Below are 23,473 nucleotides of genomic sequence, written 5' to 3' on the forward strand. Positions count from 1 at the left end.
TTCCGGGAACAGCTACGCACAGAATATGATTCAAACAGTCCAGAAATGACTGCTCAACCTTTTAAAAATACATTTGAAGTGCATTAAAAAGCACAGTGAAAGCACATTGTCAGACCTGCTCAGTTATGTTTTTCCCCCATAAAACAGCAAGTGCCAAATCTCTTTTTGTGTATTGTTGGAGACTTTTATTGTGACAAACCATCACCATAGGAGCAGTTTTTCAGACAAAAGCATATTTTTTGTCTGTTTTTATACATATATTTGCTTATTCTAGTCAGTAGAGAACATTAGAGAGACGATTAATAAGGTGTAGTTCTTAAATCCTTTGATTATTATCCATTTGTTTCTTACAGTGTCATTTTTAAGGAATCAAAATGAATTAAAATCCTAACATAAATAAAGAATGATTCATCTTAACAAAGATTGGAAAGGTTGGATGCATCCTTCAGATTAATTTTGTTAGATTGTGAAAGTGATTGATTAATAAAAGGCGACATTATTGAAGGTAGCTCAATAATCACTACAGCAATTTAATTTAATAGGAGATCACTCTTCATGGCAACACCCAACAGACTCCCACAATAAAAACTTAGGAGGCAAATTTAGCATAAACTGATTTTTGCTAGTTTGTTTCCTACTCTTTTCTTAGTGCATTTTATCTTTTCCTTCTCTAAGGTCTATTTCTGTATCTTTGAGATCATTAATGTCTCTATATTTGTGGTCTGTCGTTCTCTAATTAAATTCAAACCTTTGTGTTTCTCGCTTTGAGATGCTATTTCTGTCTTCCTCTTGATTCCCAGATGTCTAGCTCTCCCTCTGTGAGTCAGCAAATATGGACAAGACAAACACAAAGATGAACATAACAAAAATCTAAATATAAAGTGAGATGCGAGAGGTTGAGTCTGGATACAAAAGATCTGACAGCTAATCTGTTTTCTTCTCCATATTCAATCATCTGTTCTGTCTGGGATTCAGGTTCGTATTGACCGCACGCCGTCCACTCTGGGGCCGTATCTGGATGTCAACAGCTTTGGCGTCACTGCATTTTCACTTGGTGTGTTTTTAACGCTTTCACCTCGGGTGGTGTAAAAAAAAATACCTTAAAATGTTGCAGAGGAAGCTTCTTGAACACCAGAAACGCTCCTGTTACTAACTCAGCTCTGGGAGTTAGAAATATTCAGAGGCAGGAAAGAAAAATCAGAACATGCCGATTCATACTGACTAAATACAAAAACAGATCGAAAACTTTCTGCTTAAAGGGCCAGAGTTATGTAAAATCTTTACATCATGTTATAATGTTAATTTCTCATCAAAAACATACCTACGCTGTTGCCTTAATTCTTTCATGCATGTCTAAGAAATCCTTTAATCTCCATGGCAACCATTCAGCTGTAAAAATGCCTGGGTGGACTTAGCTCCGCCTTCAAGGCCCAGCTCCTCCTCAGAGCTGCTGCTTCCAAGTTTCCTAACTCCTACAGACTAGCCAGCAGCAATTAGCAAACACCAGATGGAACTGCACATCTGCTGAGCTCATTGTAGGAAATACTTCTCAGTAAAAACGTTAAATCATTAATAGAGGAATGATGTTTACTTCTTGAAAGCGGAGTTTCAGAAAGAGCAGGAGTTTTTAAAGAGATAGAGCCCCATTTTCAAGGAGTTAAATTACAAAGTCAATATTTGACAGATATGTCATTTTTATAACAACTGAAGTTAACATAGTTACTTGATTGTGCTATAAAGTGGCACCATGTGCCTGGAAAATACATAATACTTCCACTTTGAAGTGTTTTTTTTTACTGCAAATAAATGTATTCAACTCACTTTTCAGTGGATTTTCTTCTCTAGGTTTTATCTAGAGAAAATTTAAAGACAAAAAGACAAAATTTATCTTACATTCTTATTCCCCTAATTCAGCTTGTTCCCAAATTATATCCCTCAGATATTCTTTTTGTCTTAAAAGACCAAATATTTAATACAGTATGCAGCTGGAGCATTCAAGGTACGCAGAAAAAGCAATAATGCACAAAAGGTTAAATTTTCTGATAACTCTTGTTAAAAATACAATGCTTCAAACACCTGTTGTAATTTCTACTAAATTCCAGTTTAATTTGGACTGAGATCAAATTAAAGCAGATGCACGTCTTAGAGAAAGCTGAAGAGAAACACGGCCGAATCAGTCTGCATAGTTATCACAGAAGCAAGTTTAAGGTTTCTGCAGCCCAGTTATTGAACAAAGCTGGTCCACTGTTGTGCACTGAAGTGTGAATGAACAGACAAGGCATCTCCATCTCTTTTGTTGGAGTTCTTTAGAAAAAGCACTTTTTATTCTGGGCATAGGAGGCTCTGTGAAAGCTGAGGGTCACTGCAGCTGAAAGCCAATAACTCTAGAAATCAATTGCAGCTCTTTTTAACATTCTAAAAAGAACATGCTAGAAGAAATTTCAATGCTCTGAAGGGTCTACATTTCAAATTGCAACTTGGTAAAACACTATATTTTTTAGTTGCTCCATTTACAAAATTTGCAAACTTCAAAGAATACAAAGGAGGCAAAATTACAATCAACCTCACCATAATTTCCTCCAGCTACTCCTGATTAAATTCGCCCTCTAAATTATTTTTGCATCTGAATGGGAACTAAAAAACATTTTTCATTGCTAATAAAGCTTCTTGAAGGTGTATAACTACCAGTTCAATTTAGCAGGTAAAAATACATAAATTTCTTAATTCTTAAGTTTCCACGTGTTAAACAAATAAGCCACAGCTTGGTCGTGCTATTGCGAAAAAAGCTAAAATAAATCAGTATCAATTTGTGGGGTTTAAAATAATTGCTCAATCCTGCCACCATTAGGCCAGCATGGGAATTACAGAACAAGTTATTGGTTCCGGTAATATTCAGTTGAATTTTAATTTCTTTCTTTCTTTCCATCCATCCATCCATCCATCCATCCATCCATCCATCCATCCATCCATCCATCCATCCATCCATCCATCCATACATCCATCCATACATCCATCTTCATCCTCATGGACACATTCAAACACTCAATATGCAGCTGTATTATTGAATCATATTTACCTTTCACAGATTTGAAAACGTCACAATTTTTCACAGTAATCATATTTCTAAAGATGCTATTGACATCAAATTTTCACCAGATGTTGGTAACAGCCCCAGTAATCCATGCATAAAAACATTTAAAGACTCTTTGTGTGGGAAAATGGGCCAAAATTACTAGTTTATTCATACAAAAGACATCATGAAACTGCCATTACCAACAAAGGCTTTTATACAAATAATAATCTGTAAGCATGTTCCATACTTTTTCCCTGTGTCACATTCACATTGGTTTCTTTCTTTGTATGGATTACTTTGGTTCTTACTAACACCTGCTGAAAATGTTATGTTCATTGCAACTTTGTGTGAAGTTGTAATGTGAACAAAAATTATTTCACCTACTGCACCCTAAATGTTTTCAGCTCAAACTAAATTTAATAAATAATAAAATGTAGTTTTAAAGACTTCATCTGGTCCACCTGTGGTTCCGCCACACTTCAAGACAATAAGCGCCGTCAAACCTTTGCAATAATTAGCAACTTGAACACTGCAAACTTGTAAATTTAGACTTATCCAATGGTTTTCAAGCAATTGGTTAAAGTTTATTCTTTAGCATATTAAGCAAATTGAAGTCTGGATTTTGACTACATCACACTGAAACCTTTATTTTTTTTAGGTTTATTTAGTATTTCAGAGGTGGACTTGAAGTGGCTTCAAGTTGTTGTCCTGTTAAATAATCTAAGTGTGTTTGAGTTTATATTGTCACAATGCCACTACCACATTTTTCTGTTTTAATTCAAATGCAACATCATAATGGGCACCATCCAAAAGGTTCAGCTTTTCTTTTGTCAGCAATCAAAATTTTTTCCCAAAGTTTTGGGCATTAAGAAAATGTTTTTTTGAGAAATGTGACTTTATGTCTTGAGAACTTCATGTTGTTAAATAGGCTCTATTTGCTTGATTCTACAGTTCTGATATCAGAACGTTTTTGTACTAAATCTGGTGTGGACTATTTTTTTCTGTTCCTAAATCAAAAAATCATCTAAAAAATGCATTTAGCATTTACTCAAGTTAGCATTGTCTGATAGTAATCTGAAACCTTCAAGCTTGACAAAACATAAGAACAGAAGTAATATGAGGAGGCAAATACTTTTTACAGCACCATGTTGCAGTTTATAGGTTGGGTTCACTAATTCTGATACAATCATTTCATAACAGGGTTTTTATTTTAACAATATTATAGACGTGACATGTCAAAATGTGTTAAGTCATTCTTCAAATTTATTTTCTTTGGTCAATATGTTGTTTCTTCGGACATTTATTGGTGTATTAAGTTCTGTTACGCTGCTCTTGACAGTTGGTGGTTACCGTAGTAACCAGTAACTGACAGCTCCTCCCCCTTTTTTTTCCAGTTGCCGTCGGTAACCGTGGGGCAGAAGCTGCTGGACTGATGTTGACCACCAACTTGATTTCCTATTTTGTTAGAATAAATACAGCAAACCTGAGTGTTTCTTTCATTAAGTCAACAAACATAAATATTTTGAAAAAAAAAATTAATTTTTTCTCCACTAAATTTAGTTTTTTTTGTAGTTGTCTAATCATTCCACCCAGAAAAAACATAATTTTTGATGCTGAGTTTCTCTACCAGAATTGTAAACAGATCTCTACCAGATCTTAACTTCAGTTTATCAAAGTAATTAAGGAATAAACACACACTGAAAACGTACATCGTAAATAGGATGTTCAATTACTCTGACAAACCAAGAAAAAACCCCAAAAAAACAGGAACAAATTCAGATAATTGAAACTGAAAACGTTTCACAAAGAGCAGCAACAACCTGTGGATGATACGGCAGCTCATTACTGAGCTCACACACATTTCATCTCTTATTTCTCCCAACAAATTGCTTCACGACAAGCATCTCTGTCTGGGTGAATGTGTTTTTTCAATAACGCCTCAATTTTATACACTAATGAATAACTGCGATATTTGATGGAAAGTGACATGGATGTTGGAATCATTGATTTTTGTGACTATGTTAGTAATTAATAATAACTTGATGATGACTAGTTAAGGTGATAACTAATTAAAATTAATCATTTAAGCCGCTTCACAACCCTGCAAAGGTCTAATTTATGTTTATTTAATCAAACTCAGTTTTTGCATTTATTTTCTTTGCTGAGGAAAAATAAAAAAATCTTCTGAACAAACATTTCCATGTAAATGTTGGGTGTGATTTTACCAAACGTCTTGCAGTGACAGAGGCAGTTTTTGGCCACAGTTTTCTGGGTGTTTACCGGCTGGGAGACGCCATCACACCAGACTGGCACAGAAAGGGTCCATGACACGGCTCACCTCCCTGCACCACACCGAACCCTCACATTCTGGACCCACATGCCGGTCAACAGGCACAAACCACGTCAAAATAAAATAAAATAACCCTCCCCAAAGTGACACAAAGGTAAGTTGGGACTCACCCTGCAGAGACAGCGGCGGCGGCGGCGGCGGCGTCGAGTGCCGGTGCCGCTGGTTTTTTGTCTTTTTTGGCGTCGGGGTCACCACCTGAACTCCGACGATGCCGAGAGCTGAAGCGACACTTTCCTGTGTGAACAAGTTGTTACCATCTTCTCGCAGCTTCTCCGGAGACGGAAGCAGAGGTAGAGCAATCCGGGCGACTTGATCCGCTTGTTGTTTTTACATCTTCCTGAACATTTGGCGGGTTTTACTTTGACAAGACAGAAAGCTCTTCAGTGTCTCTCCCCGCCGCTCTGCTGGCGCCTCGCCTTTCTCTCTTCTCCGCCTGCCTTTCGACAACAACTGAGGGGAAGATGCTCGCTGGCGCTGGCTGTGTCTCGTCGCCCGTGGCAACCAGTTGCTATAGCGATGGACCTGAGCTCATTGGGAGACGAAGGTGATGATGGAGATGCTGGGAGGCCTATGGAAGGATGGAGGGATACTGGGAATGATTATTGGGAAGTTTACAGGTCATAAGACTTTGTGGAAGAGCGAGAAGAGAGAAAAATATTTTTGAATATTTAGTTTAATTCTGTTTTGAATTGTTAGTGTCAAATTCTTATAAAACTTCGTAAAATAAGAAAATTTAATGCGCACTTAGTCACTTTTCTCTTTATTAAACTCTGTTTAGTCAACCATCTGATGGGCTGCTGCAGTGTTAATTTTCTGCAGAAAGAAGAAAATCAGATTTTCTTCTTTCTCCACAATATCAAACAACATCTTTTTTTATAAAACAATAGAATAAATAACGGCGTTTATTGTCAATTCAGGTGTGACAGCATCATCAGGTATAAAAACACAAAGTTCTTAAATTGTTAAAACAATATAAATAAAAAAATAAGATTAACAATAATAGCAATAATATTATACTGTACAAAAATAAAGCAGACAGTACTGCACAGTTATTACATATTAAAATATTAGCGGTGCACCGACTTATCGGCCATCTGATTTATTGGTGCCGATTTCCTTAAATCTGGGAGATCGGTGATGGGCCAATACTCACATGTGAAGCCGATTTTATCCCCGGATCTTATCTATCTCAGGAAAAGTCTAAAAATCAACCACTCTCCTCTGCTCCTCTCCCGAAAGAGATGTTTGACTGATCGATCAGGTCATGTCTGCATGTTTGCAACAATAATCAGCCCTCTGTTACCAACTCGGGGAGTTTCCTGCTATTTTTAGCAACATTTCAGACGGTATGTCAGGCTTTATACAAAACAAAAAATACTTGTGACTTGATTTTATGTTTTTGTAGTGCAGTGTATTGTCTGCGCACACAATGACCGAGATGAATGTCAGATTGTACAAAATAAGTGCAAACTTGTGCATTTTCAAAATGATATTATTTAGAAATCCCATTTTGTCAACAATCAGGTTGCCTTCTCATCCATCCATCCATCCATCCATCCATCCGCACCCTTGTCCCTAGTGGGGTCGGGAGGTGCTAGGTTGCTTTCTTAATGTCTACAAAATAATGCAGGTTTAATTTATTTCAGGGAAAATAACAATAACAAAAGAAAATCACGAGTTTTCTTTTGAATTTTTAATTAAAGAAATATCAGGTGTTTGTGACCCTCCACATTGTCAGCTTGAACGGTTCTGCTGGAGAGGATGACATCAAGCTTTACTGGTTTCGCTTTTTCACCATAACAGACCGCAGTAACAGCATCATTATGACCGATGAGTCTCTGATTTTTTCTATTTATCTCCTGCTCTGTCTGACTCCTGCCATCACTTAAGACACAGAGACACTTGAACTCCTCCGCTTTTCTGGTTCAGATCTCTGGTTTCTGAGTTAGACGGGCTGATTCTTAACAAAGTCACTTCGCACTCGGCTGTGAACAAATCCAATGCACTCCGGAGGTAATAGCTTTAAGAAGATTATTTATCTATCTGTTTATCTCCCTCTCTTTTCCACTTCTACCCAAAATATCTGTGACCCTATATCAATCAAGGAATGTCTAAAAAAAGGAAAATAATAATGCAAATCAGAAAATAACTGCTAATATTAAAGGGGAAAAAGGTATTTCCTAATCCACATATATTAAAACATTTTTAATGAATTTTGTTTTTGTTTTGTTGTTGATTTTTTGTTTTATTTTGTTGCTATTATTAAGTTTTTTATCTGGTTATTTTGTAGATCTATGCTTTTTTTTATATCTGCAATGTTTATTTTTTATTCGCCAAGTGATTGATAAAAAATTTTAAAAGGAAAAAAAAAGCTTTAAGGAGCTTTCAGACCGTCAGTGGCAAAAAGCAAAGATGCGACACCAAGACTCCAAAACAAAAGACACCCAACAGGAGGTTGCTCGACTTCATGGTAAAATCATCTATTGTGTGTTATTTTCAGTGTTTTCCCCAGTAATTGGTGTTAAAAGGAACTTGTGTAAAATAATAGTTAGCTAGAAATCCACCCAAATCACAGAAAAATAGTTGAAGAAATTATAGAATTGCCACAGACAGCAACACATTTTAGATTTTATCTTTCAGGATAATAAAAAATCCTCACATTGCAAAAATACAAGATCTTATACCAAGTATTTTTTGTTTCATGAGGCGGGGCTGTTACGACGTGGACAAAACTTGTCTGCTAATGTCGTAGTTCACTTATATACTGTTTATCGTGCTCATAATCAGGTGAAAAAAGAAGCCCATTGTAGGTAGGCAGGTTTAAAAAAACAAAACAAACAGCAACAAAAAGGTAGCAGTACCTCCATAGCAGCTCAGAAGTCCATCACACTCAGTGCAACAGGTTGGGAGTCGAAACTCTTCTTCTTCTTGATTTTTATTGGGGGTTGGAAAAAAAAAAAAACCCGTAAAGCAGTACTACCGCCACCTACTGGAGGAGTCTAAACTCAAATCGTCACAGGGTCCGTCCACAAGAAGACGAAAAACAAACAAACACACAAAAAACAACAATAAACAAACGTTTACATCTAACTCAAGTAAACCATAATCAAAGTACACAAAATACATTTTTAAAAATCATAATATCGAAAAAAAAACCAAGATGCGTAACGATGACGTCACAATTGCGTGACGCTCCCATTGCGCTACGGTCCGGAAACAGCTTGGCTTGAATATTTCAAGTACATTCGGGAAAATGATGTTTGACAAAAATGTCGACCTAATGTTTTTCGCCAATAAAACTCAAGAAGAAGAAATGTTTGACACTTGAAACAACAAGCGAGGATCAACACGACGACTGAGGCAGGGACATCGCGTGGGGACCCACGACGAACCGCGCCAGTTTGAGCTGAAACCAAAAATGTAAGTTATGTCGGAGCTTGTTTTAAATTCTTAATATTGATTAAATGTATTGGTTCCACTGGCAGATTATTTCGCTTATAACACAGGAAAAATGCCTCGCCATAAGTGAAATAATCTGTTTGTGAAACTAGAACTATTTAAAATCAATATTAAGAAATTATTTACATAAAACAAATCACGATGCTTGTTTTGTCTTGTTTCAAGTTTACTAAGATATTTATACCAGAAATTAGGCCAAAAATACTTGCTAACATTGTGTGGTTTTTCAGTGGTGGAACATTTTTCTTAAGTTATTAACTGCTCTACAGCTTAAACATGGACTGGTGAGCTCCCTCTAGTGGAAGAACTCTGTATTGAATGCATTTCCAAATAAAAACTCTCATAATGTTAAATCTGATTATATATAAGTTTTCATTATCAGTGTATCATCTCTGAGCGAGTGTATGAACACACTATTTGTGTTCAGATCGTGTTTGTCTAAAAGCAAAGAGGCGACATGTGACTGCAATCAGTGCAAACCTAAAATTATCCCAAACATGCTCACTTGAAACTACAGCTGCACTGACAGACAGCTGTGTCATTACAGGCCAGTAATTTAAAATGTTTGATGGAGGCGTCACAACAGCATCTACAACAACACCACGCAGGAAAAAAATGTCACAGCTCAGATGCCGCATGAGTGCTAATTATCACCTCTGTCTGTGTATTTCAGGTATAAAGTCACAGAAAAAGCAGTCTTGATTTTGATGATTCAATTTATGGCTGGACTCTTATAGAAGATGCTTGAGTTTATCATTACTAGTGGAAGGCTTGTCTAGGTACTTTATTTTAGCTTGTGTTCACGTAGAAGGACTTGACTGTGGTCAGAATATATTAAATTAACCAACTATTCAGTCTGGTCATAAGAAGCTCTTATTCTACACCACGTGTCAAATTCAAGGCCCAGGGGCCAAATCCAGCCCGCCATATGGTTTTATTAGGGCCACATAAAAATATCCATTAAGGTAATAGTTGTGTGCTTAAAGGGGCAGTATTATGTAATATAATCTTTTCACGATATAATGTTATTCCCTCATTAAAAACATACTTGGAGTGTTGCTTTGATTCTTTCACGCATCTTTGAGAAATCCTTTAATCTCCATGGCAACCATTCAGCTGTAAAAAATCCCAGGGTAGACTTAGCTGTGCCGTCGAGATGTAGCTCCTCCTCAGAGCTTCTGCATTACAGAACTCTCCTCCCTTATCACTCTCCCACTCAGCTCCTTCAGAGTAGCCAGCAGCAATTAGCAAACATCTCTTGGAACTGAGCATCTGATGAGCTCATTATATAAGCCACTTCTCAGTGCAACGCTGGTAAAAATGTTGCTAAAAGGCTATGGTGATAACTGAAACATTTGTAATGTTCAACAGTGGACAGCAGTTAATAGCAGTTAAAATTCGTAAAAATTTAAAATAGCTGGAATGTGCAACATAAATAATAACAGTTAAAAACATAAACAAAGCAAAATTACTCATGAAACACTGTACATTATTCAGTTTGTCTAAAACATACGTTAAAATATAATACTTGTAAAGAAAACACGGAGCTGATTCTAATACCACGGTTATAAACAGCAACTGAATAAAAGGGGGAGGAGCTGTCAGTTACTGGTTGCTACGGTAACCACCAACTGCCAAGAGCAGCGCAACAGAACTTAAAACACCAATAAATGTCCGACGAATCAAGTTCTTGACTAAACAAGAATAAATTCAAAAAATAAATAAACAAATTTGGACAAACTTCACATCTATAATATTGTTATAATAAAACCCTGTTGTAACCTGGTAAAGTAAAAAAAAATCAAAGCATGAATCAGAATAGATGTTACTACTTGTGGCCTTTCTCTAATGCACTAATCACAGCTTGACATCGTCCCTCCGGCTGACAGAAGCTGTTAAAACGGTGACATTTCTCTGCAAATTCAACTCATCCAGAAGGAAAAGTGCACATCTGACAAGACTAATGTTACCTTCAGTGTACCTCTGAAATGAGAACGAGAAGCACCAAATCATGTGATTTTTCACTGCCAGCGGTTCGATGCGCAGAGGGGGAGAAAAACACGGCTGCTTTCGAGCTCGCTGAGTTGTTTTGCTGCTAGGAACAAAACCTTCTGCAGAATGAAGAAAACAATTGAGATAAAAAAAAAAGTAGTTTGTCTTATATTATGTTAGATCAAAAGTTGCAAAAACCAATTTGCTGCAGCTTTAAAGCTGAAATCTTAGGAAAGCTTTGAGTTTCATGCTGTCATATCTTAGGTTAGAGGGTTAATTATTTTTTTTATAAAATACTCTGAATTAAAAGAAGCAGAAAATGACTGATGTTAGATGTCCTTTCTGTTTGAACAATGGAGGACTGATCAGTACAGTGCTGTGGCCTTGGTCTCTTTAACCAGGGGCTTTTGTTGAATGTGGTGCAACATTTAACATTTTATTTTGGTTTATAACTACACTTCAAAAACTCTAAATCTTACCAAGTATTTTTGGTCTAGTTTCTAGTGTAGTACACTTCAAATAAGACAACTAACAGGTAACTTTTCAGCAATAAATAGAGTTTGTGTTAAGTCAATATTTCTTGACTATTGGAAAAAAAAAACATATTAATTTCACTGGTAGATTATTTCACTTATGGAAAAACATTTTTTCCATGTTATAAGTGAAATAATCTACTAATAAAACTAGCACTTTTTCATCAATATTAAGGAATTATTTACTTAAAACAAGCTCCTCTATTTTGCTGAAAAATTAATTGCAAGTTACTTTTGCCTTATTTCAAATGTACTAAGATATTTAAACTAGAAATGACACCAAAAATACTTGGTAATGTGTTTTTGCAGTAAAGCTGTAGGGTTGGGTATATATCGTGTCATTTATCATTTATTATGATACATTTGATTTATTTGTGTCATGATAAATTCTAATTAATGGCATTTAAAACCGTCCTTATTGTCAGGATTGTTATTTTTACTATTTTCTCCACTCAATAAAAGCATCAATAAATGTGAAAACATAGTGTGTGCAGTTAAGTGACACAAATCACACTTCTTTATGTGACTGGTATCCTAAAAAGTAAAAGATTACAAATAGGATTATTTTTTAAAGCAATATTTGTGTTTATGTTGATACAGTTGCTGCACTACACAGTCACAGGCATACAGCTACCTAAAAAAGAAGTAATAAATAGTTATTATTGTCACTTTTACCACAAAATATTGTGATAAAATTTTAAGTTCATATCGCCACTCCTAAGAAGTAGGTATACTTTTGATGATGAAACAATATTATAACATGAAATAAAGCGCAAAAAGACAATTCTACCTAATGCCCTTCCCTTTAGAGGTCAAAGATAAAACTTAAAATCAGTGAAACAAGGTTTTTTTCTGGTGCATTGCTCCCAATAAGACCTGCTGTGGTCCTCTGTGCAAGGGGCAGCTGGGGTCAGCCAATAAAAAGTCTTTCAGTCTTTTAAGCGTGCCATTTCTGTGCTGTAAAGAGCTTTAAACCAAACGTAAACACTTCCTGAACGTTGTGTGGATCTTATAAACGATACATTTGTTTAAAGGCCTGGGAGGCACCGCCGGTTCAGTCTCTTCACAAAGTCTTCATTATCTTTCTGGGTGTCCTCAAGGTCCGCCAAGCTGTTAAAATGAATAATGTCCTGCATTTTCCAGGCATTAAAGGGAATCAAAGCCTCTGTAGTTCATGAGCCTAAAGTAGCTCACTGTTCTCCACCTGCCTTGTTTCCATCCCTGCATGCTTCTTCCCAAAGGCCTGCGTCCTGCCAGCACCAGACCTGACACCCCTCCTGTTCGCCATACGGCAAATGGCATGCCTCTTTTGCCCCAAACGCAACACGGAGAGTAAAAGAAACCCTTTTCACCAACCGGTTACCAACAACAAGGATTTCAGATAAACATCTCAGATGCAGAACCTCCTCAGCTTAGGATAAACAGAAATATCTCCCATAAGGAGTGGAAATTAGGAAATAAGGATCATATATGAGCATCATGCAGTATTTATAGTTTGGTCTCTAGAGGTGGTTCTTAAAGATTCAGGATGTAGCTTTTATTTACATTAAGTGAAACTTATTGTTTGTTCACATGGTTTGTTGTTCTAATGTTCATTTCTGTCTTTTGTGCTATTTGGCGATCAAGTGAATATACACTGCTCAAAAAAATAAAGGGAACACTCAAATAACACATCCTAGATCTGAATGAAAGAAATATTCTCATTGAATACTTTGTTCTGTACAAAGTTCCATTTGCACAACAGCAGGTGAAATTGATTGTCAATCAGTGTTGCTTCCTAAGTGGACAGTTTGATTTCACAGAAGTTTGATTTACTTGGAGTTATATTGTGTTGTTTAAGTGTTCCCTTTATTTTTTTGAGCAGTATATAAATACCTCATATTGTTAATGGAAGTACTTTATTTTGTTAAAACTAATACCCATTTTAAGTATTAGATTCACAAGTCTCATAGTAAAAAAAAAGTTAAAAAAAAGTGTTTAATTTGTTGAATTTGTTTTATTTATGTATATAAATATATAATTTATTTTATCTTAGTCTTTAAGATAACAGAATTTGCATAGCTTTAAATGTTTGAGCATTTAAAGTTGTGATGTATTAACTTTATATGCTGTATGCCCAGACACAAGCAGAATAAATAAACCCTAAATTAAAAGAAATTATAATTAATTTTAAATTAATTATATTTAATTTTAAAATATTAAATATTCTGATTTAGAATATTAAATCAGAATATATGATCAGTTAGTGTTTGAGTGTGAATTAAATGTTTAAATGTTGAACTTTGAGCATTAATAGTTTTAAGAAATGTCAAATAAGCCTAAAATGATTATTTAATTCAATATTTTTTATTTATATTGTATTTGTGTTGTTTCAGTTCCTTGATAAGTTAACTAATGCATCATTGACAGACTCAGTCCTCTCTTTCAAATATATGATTTTAAAATTGTGTCCATTCAACAAAACCTTTGCTGAATATTTCAAACATCAAACATTGTGAAATATTATTTCAGTACCGCTCTGTGAACTCCAGCGCCCTCTGCTGGTCACTTTTGTGTTCATCCAAACTCTCGTGACATCAGTTTAAAGTAATTACGTCTAATTTTCATCTTGATTAAATTTACATAATGAGAGCATCCTGGTATAAGCAGAGACCAAAACAAATCCCGTGGAACCTGCTGGGATAATCACATTTATTTTTTATAGTAGATTTATAGATAGAAAAATAGTTAAATCTAAAACAAAGCTTTGAAGGAAAAAAAGTTTACTTAGCTAACTTAACTAAGACCTTTTTTGATAACAAGTCTACAAAATAACTTTTTTTATTTTTAAAAGCCATTTTGTTTTTCATTTTGCACTTAATTACTGTATATTATGTGAATATGATTCTCTGTGTTTCATCTGGAACAAATCAAATAATTTATCTGTTATTTCATACAGAAGTACAAAACACATGAAAGAAAAGAGTCAGAATCCAATATTTTATATTTAATGTATTATCAAATTAATACTAAAAATGAAAGGAAGTTTAATTATTAAAACACAGAACAAACTATTTTCACTGAAGATATGATGCAAATAAGGCAATTAAAATATAAGTAGCACTAAGGTCTTCTGAGGTGCTTGAAAACATGAGACCAATAAAACTAAAAAGAAACCAATATTTACAGAATAAGTTTTAAAAACCACAAGATGTAGTAGGATAATGTATAAGAAAAACGGTTATTGCCTTTAGAGTAAGCAACTGTTATCGGGTTACAGATGATCTCTTTATGTCTCAAGTTTCACAGAATGCAAACATCTAAAAACAGAAGCAGGACTTGCAACACCTATTTCTGAAATAGGAATCCATCTTTCATTAAAAAAGGCAACATGAGGTTGACGAGGTAGGTGTGACAATATTTATGTGACAAACTGGAATGGCCTTCACTCTTTGGTGTGTAAAATCTGACTTTTGCCTCCTGATGTGCAGCCACTTCCTGTTTGTTTGCTGCGTCTTCTTTACTTTAGCGTTCTTAAACGTCTATGAGAAACTGAGAGTCACAAGATCAGCAACACTGATTGTTTTCTGTTTTTCTCAGAATAACACAAATAGCATAGCAATAATGGACTCATCTTTGCCCAGATCAGAAAAAAAATCTTATAATGCAAATGGGACCATTTTACACCACAATAAAGTAAATATGTTACCTTCAGTTGTCATAAATATGCTTAACAGAAAATTGACTTTGCTAATTGATGCCTTGAAATTGGCCTCTGTCTCTAAGAAGCTCCTACTTTTTCCAGGATGCCACCTTCAGCACATCTTTACAACAATGCTACTCCATTATCCTGTTTACAATTGTTTGCTAGTTGCTGCTGCCACTAGTCTGGAGGAACTAAGAAAGGGAATGAAGGAACATTTTGGAAATGTGCACAGCTTTGTGGAAATGGGCAGATCTTTGTGGAAATGGGCGGAGCTTTGTGGAAATGGGCGGAGCTTTGTGAGATCACGTGCCTCACATGGTGGCTGCTGGAGTTTAAAGGATTTCTCAAACGTGCATGAAAGAATCAAAACAACATCCTGGCATGTATACAAAATATCATTATAGCATGATGTAAAGATAAAAAAAGTCCATTTTACATAATACCGTCCTCTCCTTTAAGGAAAAACTGATAAGGAGGTAATAACATGCCAAAGGTTACAAGACTGTTTAGCAAACACCAATACACTTATTGGTGTATCTTCAGGAGAGGTAAAAAGTGGGATTCATTGAGTCTCCATTGAGTGATGATCAAGGAATATTCCTCTGAATAGATCAAGAACTTGCTGGAAGGACTTTACTTCTTCTAGCGTCTGTCACCGTGTAGTTCTCATGGCTGGATTGGAGGAGCAGCTTGAAGCCTGAAGTCAGAGGAGCAAAATAAAGAGGATGAATTAATAGGTGTTGATATTTTTTTGTACATTATATTTAGAGGAACATTTTTGAAGCCATAGATTTGGACCAGATAAATCTTCACTGAAGGTCCACATCTTAAAAATACATTAAACCTGTAGTACATAAGTTTTATAAAAAATATGTTTTTTACATATTTGTTGAAACTGTCACCATGACAGTTTGTTATGAGACAGATAATTAGTAAAAACATTGCACTCCTCCACCTTCTCACTGAGTTGCCTGAAAAAATTAACTGCACCTGGTCAAAAACAACCAATCAGGGCCAGGAGGAGTGTCTTAGCGCTGCCAATCACCCTTGTGAACTCACTGCTAAATATGCTAATGGAAAAGAAGCAACTCACCGTTACAACAATACGTTCATCCGTCGACATGCTAACTAGCCTTAGGATTCACAACAGGCTCTACTGACAGGGAGAAGTTGTATTGGAGCAGAGAGCAAAAGGGGTTTGGGGTGAGCATGATTGACAGCGACAAGTCCCTCCCACTGGCTCTGATTGGTTGTTTCTAGTTAGTACTGGGAGAAGGCAGAGGAGCTTGAATTTTTTCACAGATTTTATGTCAAGACATTCTAACAGTTTCAAAAGTTACATAGTTTAACAGAAAAGATTTGATAATTGTTCTTCTGTGTTCTCACCGTGCAGCTCTCTCTCAGCATCCTGCCGGTCCAGTCAGCAGGTCCGTGTTTTCTGAGTCCCCTGCCTGCAGAGCTCTCTGGACGTTCTGCCAGAAAACTCCCGGATGTTGTGCAGCCTGAGGCCAGCTCAGGTAGGTGCGTTTCTTCACCAGCTTCCTCATGCGGTAATATGGAGACAGATGACGAGCAGGAATCTCCTCCAAAAACAGCAGAATTAAAACATCCTTCTGTTCGTCAAATAGACGAAAGCTGCAAGATGGCAAAGAAAACTTATCAGATATTTTCCTGACGCTGTTCATAAATGTGTAACGGTAAGTGTAACTGCACAGACCTGATTTTATCATATCTGTTGCAAATAACCACTAATGTTATATTAATTTTGGGTAAAAAGACACTTCTTGGTGAAATAACACGGGAAGCAATCATTAGTGGTGCTTGTTGTACTGTATGATGAACTTGCATGATAACCCTAAATTTAAGCAACCAAAACCTTGAGAATCTACTAAAACTACAAAGCTAACAGCAAAAAGTACAGATGTTAGTTTAGCTCTTGTCAAAGAAGAATCACATTTCCACCCTCCAACCTCAAACAATGCATATATGTTGTAAACATAAATCTTTATGAAGAATACATTGACATACATTTAATTTCTCCATTTAAAAAGCATAAAGTTCAAGAATAGCGCCCCCACCTGGCCATCTGTATCTCTCTGGAGCACCATTCGCTCTGCAGGTAGCTGCGGCTGATCACACAGATGGTTTTCCTGCTGCCGTAAATGGCATCAGTGATGTTCTCTATGATGGGTTTACCTGTGGATACAACATATGTATTTTCAGCTGTATCTTAAAAAGACTTTGCCTACATAACAGTAAAGCCTCCAGTTCAACTTCTGTCTGTAAAAATGCAGTTTGTAAAAATGTAGCTTTATCAAATTTATTCTCGTGGCCACCTACTCTTCTCATTGGGGGTGCCAACTTCCCTTAAATTACACATGTATGAAATCATCGTATAATTTGTCAGATCAGTAATTCAGTTTTATTTTTAAAGGGTTGTTCTGCCTCCAAATTGTAATACCGCCCCGGATGGCCTCCCATATAAAATACCACCAATGGTTGATACTTGAAACAAAGCAAATAAATTAGCATTTAATAATGGGTTACTCTTCATTCTCAGATACATTCTGACATTCCAGTTATTTTAGGAAGTTTTATTAAATGTGACCTATTATTCTTCCTTCAACTAGGATAAGACTGTCGGCTATACAAAACATGTTCATTACATTTTTTGCACAAAATCATTCCTAATTAATAAGAAATTAGTCTTCAGTTCAGCTTATTTTGAGATCTTTTCAGCTTTTTTAGGGCATCTTGTCACTTTAAATCCAAATATTTTTAAATTTAAAAGCAGAAGAAGAGTCACCTGCACATCCAACAAGAAACAATTAAATGCTTTCTGGATAGTTAGTAAAACAAAACCAAACAACACTTCACTTGTCTTTTCCAGCAGACATAATACAGCATATGATCGGAACTCAGATTGCGTTGCTAGGAGATGAGCTGGGCTTTGCTGAGGTTGCTAGGTAACAGGTGGAGTTCTCTGGGGTCACTAGGTGAAGGCCAGTGCCTGCTGATTTCTGACATTACATTCCGAAGAGTTTTGAAACGGGTAATTTTCCACACACTAAAAAACATTAACTTACTGCCAAAACCCTGCTGAGAGGTTTTTAAAAGCAGTAGAAATACAAATAGAAGTAGAAAAATGTGAATTTTTCATAATATGTCCCCATTATAGAACATTCATGTTTTTGAAAGTTTACAAAGTCACCAACATTTCTCAGTTTTCTACACGTCAGTCATTCAACAGTATTGTCAAAAAATAAAAAGTTAAAAGACTTTATTTACCTGGCTGGAAGTCTCTGTGGTGCAGACAGAGTCTCCAGCCCTGCTGTCCCTCCAACACTGGGAGCATTTTCCTGTAAACCCAGCCCTCATCATGGACGTTATAGGACACAAAGGCGTCAAACTGATGAGGGTTCATGGTCTTTCTCTTCCTGCTGTCATACAGAAAGGCCCGGAAGAGGTGGAAGGTGTATTTGAGATGCCACCTCAGGAAGTTATAGACGAAGGATGTGAGGAGAGTCAGAACAACCAGACAAGTGCTGGAAATGAAGTAAAGAAAGCTGCCATCTTCCCAACAGGTCTTGACGTCAAAGTCTAGTAAGAAGGTACCACGTTTAGACACAGGAAAGGAACATTCATACTGATGACCATTGAATACCTGTGTTTGCTTGTTGCTCTTTACCCACTGGATAAAACCTGCATTTAAGCACTCACAGGTAAATGGGTTATTTCTCAGATCCAAATATGTTAGAGATGGAAGGTACTGGAAGACAGTCTCATTGACTACAGAGATGTCACTGTCTGTCAGTTTCAGATACCGTAGTGCTGTAAGGTTGGCCAGCATCAGAAAATCCAATGACTTGATCTCAGACTCAGAAAGATCCATAGTCTGCAAGTGTGGGATTGGTAGGAACATTTTATGTTTTACAATCAAAAGATCAGTTTTTGTTAAAGTTAGACTCTTCAGCTGAGGAGTAAACTTAAATGTTCTTCCATCAGGAGGGTCTCCATAGATGTTTGTAGCTGTAAACGTTTCGGCAGGTGTAAGAGTCATAAGAAACTTTTTTACTGTATCAAAGTCAGTGGGTTGGTCTTTGGCAATCAATGTGAGACTTTTCAGTGAGTGTGCGTTAATGTGTATTTCAGAATAGTTTGAAACAGAGGTTTTAAAGCTTTCTCGAGGGCGTAAATATACTGTAAGATGGTCCAAGAGCTGTAAGTCATTGCAGACCGGTAAATTATTTAAAAGCTGTGTTTCCACATTTAACATTTTTAGAGACTGTAGTTGTTGAAATTTGTTTACGTCTAGCATTTTTATGGGGTTCTGGATTACATCCAAGACCTCAAGCTTATGTAGGGGAATATCAAAGGAGTCTCCAAATGTCATTAATAGATTATAGCTCAAATCCAAAACCATAAGATTAGGAAGTTTTTCAATCACACAACTTTTGATATCAGTTATACGATTGCCATTGAGGTATAGCTCTCTAAGACTTGTTGTGTTCACAAAATCCTCACAGGTCAATGTGAGGATTGTGTTGTTTTGCATATTTAAGACCTCAAGGAAGGCAAGGTTTCTTATATCATGTGGAACTATGGTGAGTTTGTTGTTGGTCACATTCAGCGACTGTAGTCGGTTGATTGATTGTATAGAACCTTTTCGCAGTTCAGCCATTTGACCGAAAGACAAATCAAGCTCTAAGAGCTGAGAGCATGATGCAAGTTCAAAAGTTAAATTTCGAAGGTCACTGCACGTCAAATCCAGACTCCTCAGTGTTGGTATGTTACAAACTGTAGACAAAAGTCCTCTCTCTATCCACCTGCTTGTTGCGTCTAGGCTCAGGTACGATAGAGAGTTGAGACTCTTCATTAATGTCTTGATATTTTTAAAGAGAAGTACTCTCCAACCAAGATATAAATGTGTTATGTTTCTCAGAAAATGTTTGTCCGATATGTACCATATTATTTTAGAAGACTGGATTGAGCGTAAAAGTTCTATAAGTTGGAGGTGAGGAAGAATTGGAGTTGTGATGCTAAACATTTGCATGTTATCCCCAGAGACATGCAACTCTTTAAGACTTGATGAGAAATTAAGCTGCAGGTCTTTCGTCTCAAAAGAAGACAATGAGTTATCTAACAGTTTAAGTTTCTGTATCTGTGGTAGCTGGAGGATGGGTTGGATTTCAGTGATTTGTTGGATTTTATTTCCACTCAACTCTACAGTTTGCAAGCTGACAAGGAAATTGAATGCGGTTTTATGAATAAACTGGATCCTATTAAAACTGAGTTCAAGCTGGGTAAGATTAGATAGTCCTTGAAACATATCGGCTGTTATATTGGTAAGTTTGTTCCATCCCATGTTGAGTGTATTTAAGAGAGCCAAATCAAGAAATGATCCATTTTCTGCAGAAGCAATTTTATTTGATCTTATTTCAAGAATCCTCAGTTTGAACAAACCATGGAAATGATGTTGTTTAAGTTTTAGAAGCTCATTTTTACCAAATTCTAATGAAACTGCATCTTTAGGGATGTCATCAGGAATAGCTAAAAGTTTCCTCTCTTTGCAATCCACATAGACATCAGCAGATGGATTCTCCTGATAAAGTATAGTGCAGTTCTTTAGAAAATAAAGCAGAGAAGGGTTAAAGTGAAGCAGAAGAAGGAAAAGTCTCAGAATCAAGAGTGAAGACAAATTTCCTTTGGTGGCCATAACTGCAAGTTTATCATTCAACGGTGATCACCTGCAAAGACATTTACACAAATTCATAATTTCTTTGTAGCTGTAAAGTTGTACTTTGAACATTAAACTTATTAAAAGGTGTAACTAACCCCCAAATCAATCGTCTAAATAGGTTAAGGTTGTAAATGTATATTTTCACATTTTCATGATGTGATTTTGTTTTTTAGTTTTGCAATATTTCACCTAAACTGCCTCAGTTTAGGTGAAATATTGCTCATAATTTATAATTTATGAATTATAAATTATTTAAATTTCCGTCCTTAAAATACCAAAATTTCCACTTCACTTTATATTTTTGTCCTTCTGATTATGTAATTTTTAAATATTAAGTGATTGGTAATTTGATCAGTTACTCAGCACTTGGGTAGACTTTTTATCCAAATACTTCTTTACTCTTACTTTAGTAATTTCTTGGAAGGCTACTTTTTATTTTTACTTGAGTAAAAATATGTTGAAGTAGTACTGCTCTTACTTGAGTATAAATTTTGGGTACTCCATCCACCTCTGTAAGATGAGGACAGTGCTTCTTTCATCTTGACCCCCCACCATCCCCATCCATCATCATACTCCGCCATGTTTTTTGTCTCCACCCACTTTGGTGGAATTTTTCAAAATTTGCCAGGTCTAGCTTTCACACTTTAAAACCTTTAGGAATGTAACATTGTTGTTGTGATCCTGCTGCCCATTTACATGTTTCTGGCAATTCTCTGGTTGTAGTATTTTTTAAAACCAGGTGTCAGAGCGGGACTTTTCAGCAATACGTCCTGTGGAGGTGTGACGTATTCTGCACGTACGAAGAACGCATAGGTGCAGCATTTTTGTCTACACTTTCATAGGCAATTAACAACAAAAACAGTGGTAGATAGCATTGTCTTGTGCTGTACTACTTAACCTATTCAGTTTAACACAGAGTTGACTAAAATATTCAAAATCATTCTTTGGAATTACTTATAATTATGAGCAGTAACAAGAAGAACTGCTGGAAATCCAGTTATAGCGGCTGTCTGTCTCCATGGGTGAACAGTAACTGTGTCAAAAGCTGATGACGCCTCCGGCCGAGAGAAACAAACAAAAAAACAACAACCCTAAAGACACTATTTCTTAGAAAGTTAACGGTGTTTTGGAATTTCTCCTAAACTTGCCGTTGAGTTTTTTATCTGGTATCTGATCCACAGAAATCATAAATTCTTCCAAATTTTCCAAAAAGGCATCTAAACAAATCAAAATGTGTTATTATTTTAGATTAAAAAACACAATCCAACTTTTAAGTAAATTGAATGTGTCATAGTTAGAATTAGTTTTGTAAATAATAATAGTATAGTAATATACAGTAATATACAGTGTTTCCAGTACTCACGTTTGATCCGCAGCAGCTTGTGTAGATCTGACCGAACTGAAGCTCTTCTTTCATACTGTCAGTCACTTTAAGAGAGACGATGTGTGAAAACAATTGTTTTCACACATCCACTTATAAAAGTGGATGCGCACTTATAAAAGTGGATGTGCCACTTTTATTTTTTTTTTCTTAAAAAAAAAAGTGCTATCGAAAAGTATGTCCATACATGGAACAGTGTGCAGAAAGGAGAATGTTAACCTTGTACTTAGGTACAAGGTTAACATTCTCCTTTTTCTACTATAGACTCTTTTCCTGCACCAAACTTTCCAATAATATTCTTGAATACAGCAATTTGTCACCAACCAACTTCTCTAGTTTCTGTAGTTTACCAATAAGAACTCAACAGTCTTCCCCATGATTATGTAGGATATAACATGAGTACAACATGATATTATTTGTATAATAAACCATTTGTTGGTCATTTTCACACTTTTATACAGAAAGAGAACAAACTTCAGGAACAAATTCCTGCAGGTTGAAAACAGAAAATTTAATATTTTATTTTAAACAAAAGAATAAAGTAGTAAAATAAGACAAAGGCTAAAATTACATAATGGGAACAAGACATTGAAAAAAAAACACTAGATATAACTGAACAGATGGCACAGAAAATAAAATAATTTAAAAATTTTGCTTAGAGTTGCATTATATGTTGTTCTTTCACATGTCAACACAATAGTGCTCTAAAGTTTCAAAGATTTACAGTGTTTGCATGAGAAAAAAAACTGCCATTTTTTCCATGTGTAGCGGCAGGTTGAGTCTGAGCTGCTTTTGTCTCTTAAATTTAATGGGTTTAACTTCAGTAGAAATCCTCCTCACAATCAGAAAGCAGAACATCGCAGAAAGCTGATGAGATGTGTGACCTCCAGTTTGCACAGATGCATTGCAGTCTAATTCTGTCTGCAAGAAACTGAGTCATAAAAGAGGCGACAAGTAACAGCTTTCAGTTCCTCTGACGGCAAAACTCAACTACTCTTTGCATCTGAAAAAACGGAACTACAGTATGCTGCTTAATGAGCAGCAACTTGTTGCACATTGGAAGACAGAGCCTGCAGGTTTTTCACGATGGCAGTGCAAAGTTATGCTTCATAATCACACATGAAGAAAAACCTTTATTTGCAAATCTAACAACTTTGTCTCGCAAGCTTTTTCTTAACTAAGTAATGCTATGGGAGTTGCATGAATGTGTGTTTGAAGGATAGTCTTGTGGGTTGGACATTTATTTACATTTATGCCAAA

The 23,473-nt window shown here is 36.0% G+C and overlaps 2 protein-coding genes across 3 annotated transcripts in view; both read right to left on the reverse strand.

The window, feature by feature from the left end:
• Nucleotides 1–6,106, reverse strand: part of LOC102228728 (cortexin-3-like) — a 30,980-nt gene extending 24,874 nt beyond the window's left edge. For both annotated transcript variants that reach the window (XM_005805474.3, XM_023344573.1), the window contains exon 1: nucleotides 5,534–6,106. The gene's annotated coding sequence lies outside the window, so the exon portion shown is untranslated. The remainder of the gene's footprint in view (nucleotides 1–5,533) is intronic.
• An 8,367-nt stretch (nucleotides 6,107–14,473) lies between these two features.
• On the reverse strand, nucleotides 14,474–20,808 carry LOC102236083 (toll-like receptor 13). The gene is made up of 4 exons (XM_023345302.1): nucleotides 18,381–20,808; nucleotides 17,171–17,288; nucleotides 16,479–16,727; nucleotides 14,474–15,789 (listed from the first exon to the last, which is right to left on the reverse strand). Exons 1-3 carry the CDS (start codon nucleotides 20,806–20,808, stop codon nucleotides 16,493–16,495), a joined length of 2,781 nt encoding a protein of 926 aa, XP_023201070.1. The 3' UTR covers nucleotides 14,474–15,789; nucleotides 16,479–16,492.
• Between the last annotated feature and the right edge of the window lie 2,665 nt (nucleotides 20,809–23,473).

The sequence above is a fragment of the Xiphophorus maculatus genome, chromosome 13 (genome assembly GCF_002775205.1).
Source record: "Xiphophorus maculatus strain JP 163 A chromosome 13, X_maculatus-5.0-male, whole genome shotgun sequence".
NCBI lineage: Eukaryota > Metazoa > Chordata > Actinopteri > Cyprinodontiformes > Poeciliidae > Xiphophorus > Xiphophorus maculatus.